Source organism: Lotus japonicus, chromosome 3 (assembly GCF_012489685.1).
Source record: "Lotus japonicus ecotype B-129 chromosome 3, LjGifu_v1.2".
Taxonomy (NCBI): Eukaryota; Viridiplantae; Streptophyta; class Magnoliopsida; order Fabales; family Fabaceae; genus Lotus; species Lotus japonicus.
In genome coordinates, this window is record NC_080043.1 from 63,979,440 (window position 1) to 63,995,157 (window position 15,718).

Consider the following 15,718-nt stretch of genomic DNA (forward strand, 5'->3'; position numbering starts at 1 on the left):
TTGAATTGTGGATGCAAAGCCTTCTCACTCACTGCACGTTGTATACGAACAAATGGTTTTTCCATGCATAAAACAAACAGATAAGAAGACATAGGATCACTTTGCATGAGCTCTTTGCTAGAATGGGACCAAGGAAGGCGGGAGTCATTCCAAGAAGAAAATAACAAATATCGCGAGAAGGTAGACAATGGGGGGGGGGGGGGGTAATTGACCCCACTAAAGTTTCAAATGTTAGACCAATGGTATACTCAGTATTTGGATATCAAGTTTTATATTGCCCCATAAAACTAGAAGTTCCTCCACAGCCAAAAAATTGTGATCTCACATGTTTTTCTCTCTTCCCTAGACCACTCGCTCATACCAAACAAGGCTTGTTTCAACTATAACTTTCTCATTCTAAAATTATCTCTACCAGACATAATGTAATTTTTTTTACCTTTTTAACTTCTATTCTCAAATGTTGCGATCCACTTTTTTATTTTATTTACGGGTGTGTAATATCGATTGGATGATAGCTTAGTTCTTCATTTTCTTTCTTTTTCTCCAACGGTATAGAGTTCTCATAATCTCAGCTCCAGTTCTTCATCTCCTCTTTATCCAAAACCAAATTAGCTTTAAAACTACAAGTAATAGCAATTGCAACAGGTGAAAGAGTTTTCTTCACTATGAATTTATCAAGAATCAATGCAAAATTGTATGAGTGATGAATAATTAATTGATTGTCAACTTACTTATATAAAAAGAGAAATATTTGATAGTGTTCGGAATACAAAAATGGCATATAGTCACCAAAAAAGTGAAAACTCGTTCAAAACGATTATAATGTATTTTCAAACTTTAAATAAAAATTTACTACGTTTTTAATGTTATGAATTTATATGCATATATACTGTCCCGCCTCAATTTTTAAATCGGTTATGTGATCTCGAGTAATAATAATGTTACTTTAATCAAATTGTATTATTATTTTTATTCTAGGTTAGAATGGTAAACCAATGAGTCTTCATTTGTGAGGATTGGCGCCAAAGGAAGTGTTGTTGTTTTAAGGATAAGACACGGAGGATGAAGTACGGAGTTAGTATCCATTTATTTCCACACAATATTCCACTTCAGCTTCCTACTTCATCCTCCTTTTCTTCTTCTCCTCTCTCTCACCATATTCCACTTTCTCAAGGTATAATTAATCAATAATTTTCTGGCTTCCTAACGTAAAATCACACTGCAAATTAAACAGAACCAGTTTATTTGCGTGTCCCTAGATTCCATAAATGTGATACAAGTGGAAATTGATGGATGTTGCAGAGGCAAAATCTTCATCTGGGTACGGTAAGGCTCCATGGGTGTTTAGAGGCAGGCAAGTTTATGAAATCCTTATATATGTAGTATGTAGCTATTTTTAGGGGTTTAACTAACTAGCTAGCTAACAAGATCTGTATGTTTCAGTGCCTGGTATCAACTCCATCTTGTGAAAGCAGAGAAAGCTCGAGCTTACATTCCAAAAGAGTTCAAATTGGTTCAAGCTTTTGGGTAGGTAAATGTTAATTTTTAAGTTGAAATTTCTTCCTATTTTGGTTTCCAATTGCTCCTATCCTAAGATTTCTTTGTGAAGTTTAAAAAGGCTAGTGATCGATTTTGTTGTGTTCTGAGTGTTGTTTGATTAATTTTGAAACTTGTAATTGCTGATTAATTACTTACAGATACACTCTTGGTGGCTTCTTTCTGGCCAGTTATGAGGACAGTCCAGTTGGTGTCTTTGACGAGGTTCTGTTATATTTTTGTTCAAGTGAATGGTGAAATTGGCCTCTGACAAGTTTTTCTCCAAGAAAATACCCTCGCGATACCTAATTGTCTAAAATGTTTAGGGTAATGTCGGTCAAAGACTAACTTACACGACATTTTATCTGACCACATGTTCTAATTTTTGCCCGTCATTTTACACAATTAAGAATCATAGGGGTATTTTCTAAATTTAAATATGAACTTAACCCAACATTTTCCTGAATCCTTTTCACGATTCACTCATTTTTCTTCAGAACAAGTCTTTGATGATAATTAATTTGGTAATTAAATACAATGTGTTTGTTGCTGACCTTAGAACTTTGTGATCGATGTGTTACAGCTTGTGGTGATTGCAGGACTTGTATGGAACCGACCAACGTCCTGCGCGTATGTTCCAACTCTTCATATATATCCTCATATTATTGCACTCTTTTTTCATATTCTTCCATCGTTTATTAAAAGATGCAGCATAATATATAGACTATGTGCAATGGAACATGGTACTAGTTCCAACGTCATAAAATACTGTAAGATATAGCTAACAAGTGGTTTTCGTTCATATGACAGAATAATTGATCATGGTAAGGGTGGAAAAAGATCAGATTATTTGTAGGAGCAAATGACCTAACTTAGATCAGACTCCCTTTATTCATCTATTATAAGTATTTTTACCTAACTTTCTAGGATTAAGAAATGTAGTTAGAATTAGTTAGTAGCAATAATTTATGTATTTTTTAATATTTTTTCTAAATTACACTCTAGTTGAAAGTTCTTTCTCCTTATTAATATTCCAATATTTTTAAATGGGAGGTCTTTAGAAATAAAGCACAGTTTTAAAAAATGAATTTTAATAGGGGAACGGAAGGAGTACTAAATTAATACCTAGATTATGTCTAAGTTTTTCTAAAAGTCAATTGGTTAGGCTCAGTTATTTAAAAAGTCTTGTATGTGTGACAGACTCTAATTAATATAAATATATTTTAATATCTTCATATTATATAATTATTTACATTTTATATATTTAAACAATTTAACTTATATAATAATATATAGCACCCTCCAGGAATTGATCCCTGGATCTCCCTTTCTCAATCCATATGTCCCCTAACTCTTATAAGTTTAATAATGTGTTTGTTAATAAATTTAATTAGCAAATGTAAAAGTTTTATTATAAATACGTTACCCGGATCGAATTTTCAAAAAAGTTAGATCAGACCTGAAAAGAAATCTGCAACAGAACCAATTCCCACATCAAATCTCTGACTTAATATCCAATAATCTCTCAGTCTCAATTCGGTTAAAATAATTTTGTTAGAAATTACAATCACAAGGGGTAATGTTACTTACACACCTCTCTTTTGAGGTGGAAGAGGTGGAATGATGAGAGAGATAGGAAGAAAATGAAAAGTAAGAGAGAGAAAGTATGAGATGTAATAGATGGTAAGATGAGAGAGATAGAAACAAAAAGAAGTGGAAATGAAGTGTTTTAAAAATGAGGTGTGTATATATCATTACTGCAATCACATTGCTACTTGCTAGAGGTGTGTAGTCTTCCACGTGAGTTGTGGTTGTTGCCTATCTACTAGCCAATCAAAATTGGTGGTTTGGATTGAGTTGGCCTGGATAACCTCGATCCAAACAAGCCTATCACAAATCTTATCACCTCCAATATGCATCACCAGTGTTGTCAACAATCTAATTCATATATATGTATTACAATCTTAATCTATATAATTAAAATCTTTACCCAGTTAGAGTATCAAAATTAACTTAATTTTGATTTTTTATTTCAACAGTTGGGCAACAAGAGTGTACGTGAACAACGGTGAGGCTTGTTATCACGGAAGAAAGGTAGGAAAAGAAAAATCCTACATGCAAAAAACTTTTATCAATTTTTGTTGAATTTTACCCTTATCATAATGGAAGAATATCAAATTTTATGAGTTCTACAAAATAGTTCACAGATGATGTTATGCCTGACATTGACTTGATTTGACGCTTACATGTGAAACACTCTCTTTATCAGGTTAATTACCATTGTTTGAGACCAAATTGTTGTGTGCTTAGTTTTAGGGGTAATGATATATACACACCTCATCTTTTAAACACTTCATTTCCACCTATTTTTGTTTCTACCTCTCTCTTCTTATCATCTATCACATCTCATACTTTCTCTCTCTTACTTTTTCTTTTTTTCCTATCTCTCTCCTCCTCCACCTCCTTCCACCTCAAAATGAGGTGTGAAGAAAACATTTTCCTAGTTTTAGTATTATGTTGTCGTTGATTTGTAACTTGCACTTTTTGTACAGGAGGTGGGACTTCCAAGTCAGATGGCTAGGTTTTCTAAGGTAATTATTTTATGTAGTGCATTATTGTACTAGGGTGTGATGATACTAGTATAGTGTATCGAATCTCATCAAAACTTCGCATGTAAGTGTGTGTTTGGGTGAGATAGTATTAGAATGGGTGACTGTTGCGCTTCAAACACATACAAAGGAGCAATGAACTCTATCGCAAAAGTAACATAGGTTTAAGTCTCTATTATCGTACCAAAAGGATTAAGACATGAATACTTGGTTTCAATGGATAAGCTCATTGTGTAGGTAAGCGAAAGTTGGTTGGTTGGTTGTGATCATGCAAGAATTAAAAAACAAAGCAATTAAGGTGAGAGAGACTTCAAATTAAATTAGAAAAGTCTCATGATTGTGATAATAATGGAATCAAATCTCCCAATGTATTTATTTAATAATTCCTATGAAAGCCAAATATACTCCTTGAAGTGTTAATACGCCACCAAACTATACTAACTACTTACCCAAGCGCACTACCTAGCAGCAACCGTCATACAAGCGAGTCAAAATTAACTACCTACACTTTATTTCATCTCATATCAGTTATATTAATCCCTCCGCAAGAGAGAATCAATCACTATACATACGATTAATTACTTTGTAATGACATAAAACAGAGAAGATGTTTAGCTACTCAAGAGTCAAGAAAGCAAACACATAAAAATCATAATAGCTTTTGCATCATACAAAATAGGGAAAAGACACACGAACTAAGGCCCAAGCTGTCTCTGCTTCAATGGTCCTATGCACTGTCCCGAATCCTCGGTCTCCTCTCCAATATATCATCTCCCCAACATTGAGCTACGACTCTCCCTTTAAATGAAAATAAAGTAGGGCTTTCAAAAGTGTTGGCTCCGTGATCAAGCACGGTCGTGCACGCTAATAGACGACTGTAGTGAAAGTCAGAACAATCACCCGTGCTCGTGCCATGCATGGTCGTGCTTCATAATTTTAATTATGCACGGATGTGCTAAACCTTTCTCCATGGCCATGCTCCCGTCCTCGATCAGCAAGCTTGGCTTTTTGTTTCATTTTCCTTGTTTTTCTTCTCTTTTTTCACTTTTTCCACATGTGACCTACTGTTTACATTGATTTTTGGTAAACAAACAGAATCCAAAAACAATTTAAGGACCGGATTCAGAGTCCTCTCTGGGTTCTTTAGTGAAGACGTTTTAAGTGTCAAGGTTGGGTTTTTGTGAAGAACGGTATGAACAAAAGGAAAAAAGAGTAGAAAGGTAGACGATTGAAAGGAAAAAAGAAGAACAGAAAGTAAAAGGAAATCAAAATGGCAAAGGAAATGAAATTGCATTGAACATAAAAGGTGAGAATCACAACACACTCTTAGTCTCTTTGTAGCCATTTGTCACATGAGACTTGAAGGCATCCATGGAGAGTTTTGAGTAATTGTGACGCCTATTTTTACAATCAGATTTGCTACTTAGAATTTGGAATGAAACTGCTACTAGATCCTACGGTAGAGATTAAATCTTAGAAAATAACTCCCCACACTAGAGCCCTACACTTGGCATAAGTACAAATAGAATAACTTGCGGCCACTTCCATTTTCCAAGCCACACTCCATGTTGCATTTTCAATAACTGCCACGTTCTCCTTTATTTGACAACTGCCATCCTCAATTAATCCCATTATTTCTTCAAGTCAGCAGTTGCACCTTCATTCCACTTGAACAACCACTTCTATATTTCTGCATTGGGTCGAGGCAATTGTCGAATGCCTCTTAGAAATCTTAGTCGAAATACTCTTGATCGAAATACAAAAGCTTTGTCGAAATATATTCCTACTAAATTCGACCACTTCTTACCAACACTGTTCATGCCAAGTTTAAATCCAATCACAAACTCGTTGGCTTAAGATCTCAAGTATACCATGTCCTTTGATTCCCATCTTAATATCATAATGGCAATTAGAATCTGGCATCATAAAGCCCAAGCTTATATATCAAAATAAGAAACAAAGAAGTCTAATTTAACAATGAGTTAAATTGACATTGTACAATTGTTTCGAAGTACTCTATCAAAATATCATTTTGACTAACTCTTGCTAACACCATATATTTCGACCAATATATATTTGACAATAATTTGGCACTAGTTAGAAATTACACTGAAACATGCCATGTATCCATGTATATACCAATTTCAGTGGTTAATTTCTAAACCTGGAAATTTTGGTGTTAACACCTACCTAGTGCACATTTGTCAAAAAAACATAGGATTTTTATAGAGATAATGCAACATTTAGGCACAAAACAATATGAAAAGCATTTTTTATAGAGATAGTGCATGAGTGACCTTCTCGTGTTGCACCGTTTTTAAAAAAGAATGGAGCATTAAGCGCAACGATAAAAGTTATTGCCACGTGATTGAGGTCACACGTTCAAGTCAAAAGCAACCTCTTGAGTTAAAAGTGAGGTAAGATTGTCTATAATAGGCTAAGTGATCAAATCATTTCCCAAACCCAGCGCATTGCAAGAGCTTTTGTGCACCAGGCTGCCCAAAGTGCATCATTGTACTTAAATATCTAGTTTGATACGTATTGGCTCTGTAACTCTGTTTGTGTTCCTTTCCTACACCTTGGCCAAAAGAATTGTGTCATTTTTCCCCTAGAGGGACATGGAAAGGGACTAGACATTTGGTTTCTACTCAAACTAAGTTAATGATGTGATACGTACGTTTCAGTATGATGATATACTCTTCTGGAAACTGAACCTTGTGCAGTTGTATATACATTATGAGGATCTAAATCTAGTATGTTTAGATCAAATTGAGCTTTAATATTTCATTATTCAAACAGACAATTACAGCTATCTCAAGACAACCGAAGGACAATATGAATGGATTTTTTAATATGATTGGAACTGGTGCTAAGTTCTGCAATCCTAAGGAACACCTGAATGTTCAAGAGACCAAAATCAGATGTGTTGACGCAGCTGATACTTATAATATCAGTCTCAAAAGTGCTGGTGAGTGAATTCTAATATCAGCCAATAATGCCTTTTGTTGATTTAGTTGATTTCAGAATGACTGATTGTATAAACATTTTCTTCAAGTTTCACCTTAACTAATGGGTTTACATCAACTGATTTGCATGGTTTTCATTGCGGTTGCCACTCGCAATCCTTGAAATTGCAGAAAATTGCGGCAAAAACTGTTGTCATCATGATGCAGGTGTATACTGCAATTGTGGCTGCATACTGCAATTTAAAACCATGCTGATAAGGACCAGTGATATACAAACATTTCCAACACTATCTGACTAGAATTACTCCAAATTGTATGTGTGTAGTTTCAACTCTTTTCAACATGCCCAATAACAGTGAAGAAAACTGCTATGCTCTTATATAGCTTCTTATTCTATTGTTTTTACTTGATTCCAAAGTGACATAATCTGTTACTGATTACAAGCATGTTGACAGCAGTGCAAGCTTCAAGGTTCGACCACTGGATGGGGCCAACAATCAGAATGTCACTTCCGAGTTTTAGGTAAATCAGTTCATTGTGTGATGAGCATTAGCAGAATTGATTCTAGATAGAGTTTATTTTAGTAAAGTTGCGTACAATAAACGTAACTTAAAATGATATGATTTATGTTTTGTATTAGAATTAGGAAGACTTAACTCAACCAAAAAGCTAGCTTTGCACTACCCAAATATGGGGAGTCAACAAATCAACAAATTGATCTAGGACAGACTCTGATACCATATTAGAATTAGGGAGGCCTAACTCAACCGAAAAGCTAGCTCCAGAGTTGAGGTTTGCACTACCATTTATAAGTGCTTGATTGACCACATCTCTAGCCAATGTGGGACTCTAAGAGGTTGTGGCAAGTGGATCAAATTCTTGACCCATAAAATCAATTTTACCGGTACACCCAAATATGATTTCAACTGGTTAGAATTGATTTTAACGAAAGAGAATTGAATCTATAGAATAGAACTCCAAACATACTTGAAGTATCTAAACATTCTGCTTCTAGTGTCTTCAGTTTTCCATTACCATTGATCATCAATTTGTTTGAAAACTGCAGTGGCGGTACGGAGTGTAATCCTAACCTCCTCAAGTATTCTTGCAAAATTGAATGCAGGTTTCTCCCCTACTTCAAAAGCATATAAAAATGTATCTATACTTATTGATTCACATATTGTGTTTCCTGAATTTTGAGACTTCTTGCAATCTCACATAACTTGTCAATGTTTCAATATTGAAATAGGGTGCAAGCAGTGCAGCCATTGAAGGTTTCAAGAGCAATCCCTATTACAAATGATGATGACAACGAGAAATCTTTAGAAGACTATGGGAGCAGTAGCCACGAGGCTAAGGATCATGAAAATGATAGACAGAATTTCAGCACCTGTGTGATGTTATCAAAACCCATCTTAGCATTGAAGTTTAATCAAATGAAGATGCAGGTAGAAGCTCCCGTTGTACTTTCCCAATCCTTGAATTCTTTAGAAACTTCTGTCACCTCGGTTCCATAAGCAGCACAGTTGTACAAATACAGAAATGTATATTTAATTTGGAGCAGCAAAACCTGGGTTTTCAGTTGAAAATTTCGCTGCATTCAAATTCAAGAATGCACGTTTTGAGATTTCGTACCTCACATAGGGATGGCAAAGGGTCCAAGACCCATTGGGTAACCGCAAAAAATACTCACAATGGGTAGGGTAAAAACCCGCTAGAGGGGTATGAGGTTGGGTATGGGTAAATACCCGTAAAAACTAATGGGTACGGGTGCTACCCGCACACATATTATACGTATGCATACACATAATTGGTAGTATATGTTAATTAACTTAAAGTATAACTTCCTAACTTCTTTTAAAAAATATGTAAGTGAAGTCTTAATATTATATATACGAATCATAATTATTCTCACTTATTTTTAAAATAAATTATTAACCGACAACTTTAGGAGTTTATCAATAATCTAAATTTATAAATTTAAAGCTTCAATTCTCGCTTATTCCTTTTATAAAATTTATACATATTCCAATGATTTTACTTCTTAAATATTCGGATGATCGTTTGTATTTTTAATTTATGCTTTTTATTTTATAATAACAGTTATATTTTGATTTTCTATTAAAAAAAGTTAAATTTTCGCTAGTTAAATTGCGGGTAACGGGTACGGGTATGGGCATATAGGTACCCACAAGGTATGGGGACGGACATTCAAACTGCTACCCACGCGGATATGGGTACGGGTACGGGTACTTTTTGAAAAGTCGGGTATAGGGATGGGTACTATAATACCCTACCCAGATCCTACCCATTGTCATCCCTTCACAAAACGTGAAAGGAATAGTCAAATCTATACTTATATTAAAACACTAACATTCCAAGAATTTTTCTGTAAGAAGAGTCATCCAACCCTTTACCAACTAATCCCAAGCTTACACATGTTCCCTCATGTATTATTTTATTACTTTTTATTCTCTCTTTCTTCATTCTGATGGGCCTTTTCTCTAAAATAATAATATTTTATTCTCTTTCACTTCAGATGGACCCCTCCTCTCTCAAATAATATTATTTTATTCTCTCTCTCCTTCAATTTATTTTTTTCCTTCATTTGTTTTAATGATTCACTTTCTCCATGCATTATTTCCCACACTTTCGTATTCTCTCCAATCATATTTATTAATCCCCTTTTATATGCTCTTTGAAATTCTTATTAAAATTTCCTTTGTTCCCATAAAATTTCCTTTGTTAATAACATAATTTTTTGGAACTCGATTCATGGACTTGGTTCTTTTCAAATTCTTATTATATTTTTCTTTGATTTTTTTGAAACTCGATTCCTTAATTTATTTTTCTCCTTCAATTCTTTAAATTTCCACCTCTTTCCTTTCTTCATTTGCTTTTTCCAAGATTTTTTTTCTTTCCTCTTTATGGATTCGGTATTTTCAAAATTCTTATTAAAATTTACTTTGATTTTGTTTTTGAAACTCGAATTATATAGTTAATCCAAAGGTTTTGTGTCCTGACTTTTTTTTTTCTATATAAGCCCCTTTGGTTTGAAGTATTGATTCACTATCCAAATTTGCATTGGCTGTTTTATAGAACTCTAAGATTTTCTGTTTCATCTATCCTATGGCTCCCAAAGTTGATGATCTGTTCAAAATTGATGCTTCTAAAGAAACTTGGGCCGTAGTTGTGAAGGTCCTTCGATTGTAGTTAACTCCTAGCTACTCAGGGTCTAAGCTTCCTTCATCTTTGGAAATGGTTTTGATGGACTCAAAGTATCTTTTATCTTGATTTTTATTTTTTTTTATCGTTGCTTTAATTTTTTTTGATATTTTGTTATTTTGGACTCAAAGGTATCTTTTAATCTCATTGTAATTCTAATTCTGGAACCTTCGTATGATTAGAAACTGTTTATTTTTTTAAATGTTTTTTGTCTTTATTTTCATATATAAATATAATTCTAATGCTTATTGATGTGTCTCCATGGTTCTTTTTTTAAATTGCAGCCTCTTCCCCCTCATGCCGCTACATATATTAAGGATGCTGGGGTTGATAATTGGACTCTCATTGGTCCAGAACAATTTCCCAGTGAATATCGGATGCATGTTCTACTGATTTCAGGTTATGCGAAGATGGGTAGAGGATGAAAGCAATTTTGCACTCTTAAATCTTAATGATATCACCTCCGGGGTCCATCTCAGATTTAGACTCTACAATGCAGCTGATCGGATTGCTTATGTCGACATGGCTTAAACTACTTAAAAAATGTTCCATTTTCCATGGTTTTTGTGTCTTTGTGTAATGATGTTTTAATGATATCTATATGTCGTTGGTTGTACCCATGGTGGTTTAATTTTTGAAGTTCTTATTGTTAAATCATTTGGCGTTTGTAATATATCTTTTTATTTAAGTGGAGATTTTACATCTTATTTATATCCCGTTGCTATCCTTTTTTTTTAGTTCTTTTTCATTTTTTTATTGTTCAATTTCTTATGTTCTAAATATCTTCCAAAATTTAATGGTCTCTTTTTTTTTTATTAAATTAAATTATTATACTCTAAGAAATTTACCGAGGGCATATGGAATGAAAGATGATTGGAAAGTAATCTTCAAGTTATCGATAATTTAACTTCATTTTACGTGTTAACAGATTTAATTATCTTTTAGTTGTAAAAATCTATATCTTATCTATCTATCTATCTATTTATCTATCTATCTATACTATATATAAAAACAGAGTTTTTGCAGTCTTGAAGGCAAATAAGTCGTTCAACAATTCATTCCAAAAACTATAAAAGTTGGGCATGGATATTTTTGTAAAAAAACATTTTATTTCACTCATATTGGATCTGAGCCGTTGATTCACAATTGTGTCAGTTTCACTCTTTTATTCATTCAATCCGAAACGGTTTTCAGTTTCAAAAAGAAAGAAAAGCTTCTCACTTTACCTTTCTGACGTTCTAACTTCGTTCCTTTTCTCCTTCTCTGTTCCGTTTCTCTTCCATGGCTTTAAATTGCATCACGTTCTTCTTCCCTTCATTTTCTCTTTAGGGTTCCGAAATTGACAGATTTGGGAGAGAGGCTTTCTGCAATTTTTCAGGTTTGTTTCTCTTTCTCACATCTGTGATTCGTTCTTCCTCCATACATCCATTCTTTCCCTTCTTTTTTTAAGATTTAAATTTTAAGGATACGACGCTCTGAAGAAACCAGGAACGAGAACCCCCGTGCTGGTCTTGGATGAGGGAACATTTTTCTCTTTGAGACTATGAGTACGCGGTTTATTTTGGGAATCAAACGCAATGCCATCTTCTTCTCCTTGATGCTACTACTTTCAATTCTCGAGAATTAGGACTTTCTGCATCAAATTCACATCTTCCAAATCCTTGCTCTTCACTGCTTCTTAATCAGTAGAGCTATCTAGCATGGCACTCTTTTTTATATTTGTCTTTGATTATAGAAATCTAATGTTTGACATGTTCATCTTGCAGCTTTTGCAAAAATTTATTCCGCTGCAGTATATTACACTTCTATTGGTCTTTTCCTTATGCAGTATGAATATCAGCATAAGGTATATTGTTTCTACTGGCTGGCTCTTCTACCTCTGCTATTATTGTAAGAAACTAACTTATCTTTCTGCTGAATTTTGACTCAATGTTTTCTATTTCCTATTTGCATCCAGATAGCCCCAAATTCATGCCTCATTGAGGTTCTTCCTACAACCTTTCCTGAATGAGAAGGGATTTCATGGATGGATTTGTAGGATTGCTAAGGTTTTCACGAGGTGAGAGACCACTGAGTTCCTTACTGAACAGCTTTTTTATCCACTTCTCATGTGGCTTCATGGTGATCTTGATATGAGCAAAAGTTGCATCAAGAATGTGTTTGTTGAGGTATCTACTATACTGTTTTGATTAGAACTTTTGGTCATTATTGTTTCTGGAAGAGAATAAAAGATATCTTAAAAAAATGTGGGAATATTTTGTCCCACGAAGCTGCCCTGTCTGATGATGGGAAGAGCAAAAGATACACCTTTGTTCAATTTGAATCATAGGAATGCACAAATGATGTAGTGGGCTCTCCAACTTTTGGTTTCTTAATCTGTTGGTGGAATAGTTGCCTTTCTCATTCATTAATTACTATGAAAAAATCTTATAAACATTGCTTTAGTCTTGAAGTCAAAATGTGACAAAGGTGCTTACTTCAATTGCATTAATTTTTCCTTAGAGGTCAATGGTCACTAATTATTATTTTTTGTCAGATCAAAAGTCACCAATTAGATGTCCAAGTAATACGTTATTATTTGATCACATGGAAAATGCATCAACCGAAGTATTACATAAAAGGCATAAAGGAATGAATTGAATGACCTTTTAACTATGACATGATTTTGTTCAATTTGATTCAGGTGCAGTGACAATTAAGTTCCAGACTTTAAATGCAACTTTTTCTTGACCTACTCGATCATCCTCTATTGATTCAGCCTCATTCTTTGATTGTAGTGTATAGAAACAAAGCAGGAGATAGGTGCTGAAGTGAAAGTGAGATGACCAATGAGGCGAGAAAGATGGTGGTTCAGGAAACTTGCTTCCTTGAGTGGCAAAATTTAACTGTACAAGCTTCTAGACAAGGCCATGTTGATCAGAAAGAGCTTTAATGGAATTCCTATGAAACCTTGGATGAATAGTTGGAGCCGGAGTGGAAAACCTTGGATGAATAGTTGGTTCATATGAGTTAGGAAATTCCATAGAGCATAGAAAGTTAGTTTTAGGTTATTGAATTATTAGTTAAATAATAATTATAGATTAATTTCTAAGCACTGACAGTGTAAAAAAATTTACACTATCATTCCTTTTGGTAGATCTAACTCTAATAATTAATATTAATATTAATCCATAAAAGATAAAGAGTATCAATGAAGAAGATAACCTTCCCATTATCCCTTTTCCCTGCAACTACATAAGTATTAAATTAAATGGTTTTTAACTGTATTAAAACTTTAATTATTGACCTCAATTTTTGGAAATGAGTTTATTATTATTTATCTCATTACTATTCAGTTCATATAATTTAGAAAATTCCATAGGACACAATTAATATGTTTTGATTTAGAGAATTATTAATTAGTTATTAATTAATATTAAAAGATAAAGGTGGTGGTTTTCATATTAAATATGATTACACTCCAAAAAACAAATTTTCCACTAACCATCCCTACAACTATATAAATTAGTAACACCGCTCATTCAAAATGTTCACTTTATATAGTATTGAATTAAGGCTCAAACTTTTAGTTATTTTGCAGCTACATATACCCAGAGGTTAGATACTGATGTTTTAGCTTAGAATGTCTAAATATGCTATAATTTTCTCACGGTAATTTTTTTTTTCAAATTTAGGATTCTCATCTAAATTTAATTTTATGCTTTTAGTTATTAAAATTTATTTTGATAAATCTAACAAAAATAACACAGATTTTGAGAAATTATAGGCTATAAAAAGTGAATATTATATGAGGTTATTGCTAAATTTTACCAAGGGATTCATTCGTTTCCAAACTTAAGAAAAGTATATGAAGTTACATATGACACATTCAAGGATGTATGTTATATGATGAGCTTACTTGACGATGATAAAGAATACATTGATGAAGTAACATAAGCTTTGTATTGTGGTACTACAAACAATCTTAGAAGACTTTTTGCGACTTTACAATTATCATATCAGCTTTTAAGAACATAATTTGTTTGGAAAAAAACCTGAGAGTATTTATGTGATGGTATTTTATAAAAATGAAAACTTATTATGCGACGTAGTGGTGAGTACATTTTTAATCAAAGCTCATACAAAAATAAGTAAGTACAAAAAAAAAAAAATATACCGCTTATACAAAATAAAAACAAATACATTCATCACTTGAGAAAAATAGAAATTTATATTTACTTATATCTAAAATTAATTTTGTTCTTTTAATTCATAATACATTTTCTTTGAATAAACATAAAAAACAAAAATTTAGAAAGAAAAAATATACACGATAAACAAAAATGAATAACCTTGTGCATCGCACGGGTAAAAATACTAGTATGTCATATGAAATTTGAATATTCAGTCATTTTTTGACATTTTTTTCATTTCCCTCCCTTATTTTATTAAGCTATTCCAATGAAGGGTTTAATTTAATTGGGAATTTGGGGTTCTAACCTAATAACTTAGTCATTAATTCCGATTATTTTAATTACCAATATCGGTTTTTGTGGTTACATTTTAAAAAACGAAATTTTTAGAAAAGAATGTTTTATGTTTACTTTATTGAAACTAAAATGACAAAACTTTTAGCAAAATGTTCTGGTATTTTGAATGAAAGTCTAATAATTTTTTATTCTATTAATAATTGAGTGTTCCAAAAAGATTTAATATTCACTTATTAAAAGTTGCGTCCTTAATTAAAAGATGGTGGTGACTAGCATGAAAGTGTGTTTGGGTTGTTTACCGTGAATGACCACAAATTTACCATTAAATTAATTTAAAATACCAGTTATATTATCAATGTTATTTTCTATGTTTACTAATTTACCCTCTTCTTCACTAAATACACAGAACACAACCACCTCCACCTGAAGGGTTTGGTTTTGGTTTTGACACCCCATCTCTTAGGTTTGACACCCCACTTTATTCAATACGGGAATTAAATTTCCGTATTCAAAACGGAATTTAAAATTCCGAATTTTTTTTATATACAATGAATGGTTGAAAATGTGCCACATATGCTAAAATACAGTACGGTTTTTTAATTTCCGTTTTTTTCGTATTAAATTCAGAGCTTTAAATACCGTTTTTGATAAAGTAGGGTGCGAAACCTAATAGGTGGGGTCCCAAACCTAGTTCCCCACCTAATTCCCCACCTGAAGCCCCAAACAAACAGAACAGGAGCTCTTTCAAGAAGAGAGAAGAAAATCAAAGAGACCAGAATCATATCACAACTAATCACTAATCAGCCTCAATGCCTCATTGACCAGTAAAAATCATAGAGAACAAGAACAAGAAAATATATCAAAAGCTAAGAAGGGTCATCGTTGATGTATCAGGTTGTCAATTTTTTCACCA

The 15,718-nt window shown here is 33.1% G+C and overlaps 1 protein-coding gene and 1 long non-coding RNA gene across 4 annotated transcripts; both read left to right on the forward strand.

Annotated features, from left to right (window-relative positions):
* The first annotated feature begins 1,062 nt into the window (after positions 1–1,062).
* LOC130745257 (protein NEOXANTHIN-DEFICIENT 1) lies at positions 1,063–8,826 on the forward strand. Of its 2 annotated transcripts, none has more exons than XM_057597436.1 (11): positions 1,063–1,174; positions 1,260–1,326; positions 1,444–1,527; positions 1,698–1,761; positions 2,120–2,166; positions 3,576–3,630; positions 4,089–4,127; positions 6,945–7,113; positions 7,567–7,633; positions 8,178–8,234; positions 8,361–8,826. In XM_057597436.1, the coding sequence occupies exons 1-11, from the start codon at positions 1,063–1,065 to the stop codon at positions 8,626–8,628; spliced, it is 1,029 nt and encodes a 342-aa protein (XP_057453419.1). In that variant the 3' UTR covers positions 8,629–8,826. The 2 variants fall into 2 exon arrangements, with proteins under 2 accessions (XP_057453419.1, XP_057453420.1); XM_057597437.1 differs by having other exon boundaries at positions 1,078–1,174; positions 1,260–1,354; positions 8,361–8,819.
* A 2,644-nt stretch (positions 8,827–11,470) lies between these two features.
* Positions 11,471–13,579, forward strand: LOC130749835 (uncharacterized). 2 transcript variants are annotated; one of them, XR_009023113.1, is made up of 4 exons: positions 11,471–11,714; positions 12,103–12,182; positions 12,294–12,504; positions 12,873–13,579. It is a non-coding gene; the product is annotated as an uncharacterized LOC130749835 (long non-coding RNA). The 2 variants fall into 2 exon arrangements; XR_009023112.1 differs by having other exon boundaries at positions 11,478–11,714; positions 13,114–13,570.
* The last annotated feature ends 2,139 nt before the right edge of the window (positions 13,580–15,718 follow it).

Coding starts and splice junctions, on each gene's coding strand:
- LOC130745257 (XM_057597436.1), top strand. CDS start 1,063: ATGAAGTACGGAGTTAGTATCCATTTATTTCCACACAATATTCCACTT. Junction 1,528..1,697: donor AAATTGGTTCAAGCTTTTGG/GTAGGTAAATGT, acceptor AATTACTTACAG/ATACACTCTTGGTGGCTTCT. Junction 1,762..2,119: donor CAGTTGGTGTCTTTGACGAG/GTTCTGTTATAT, acceptor GATGTGTTACAG/CTTGTGGTGATTGCAGGACT.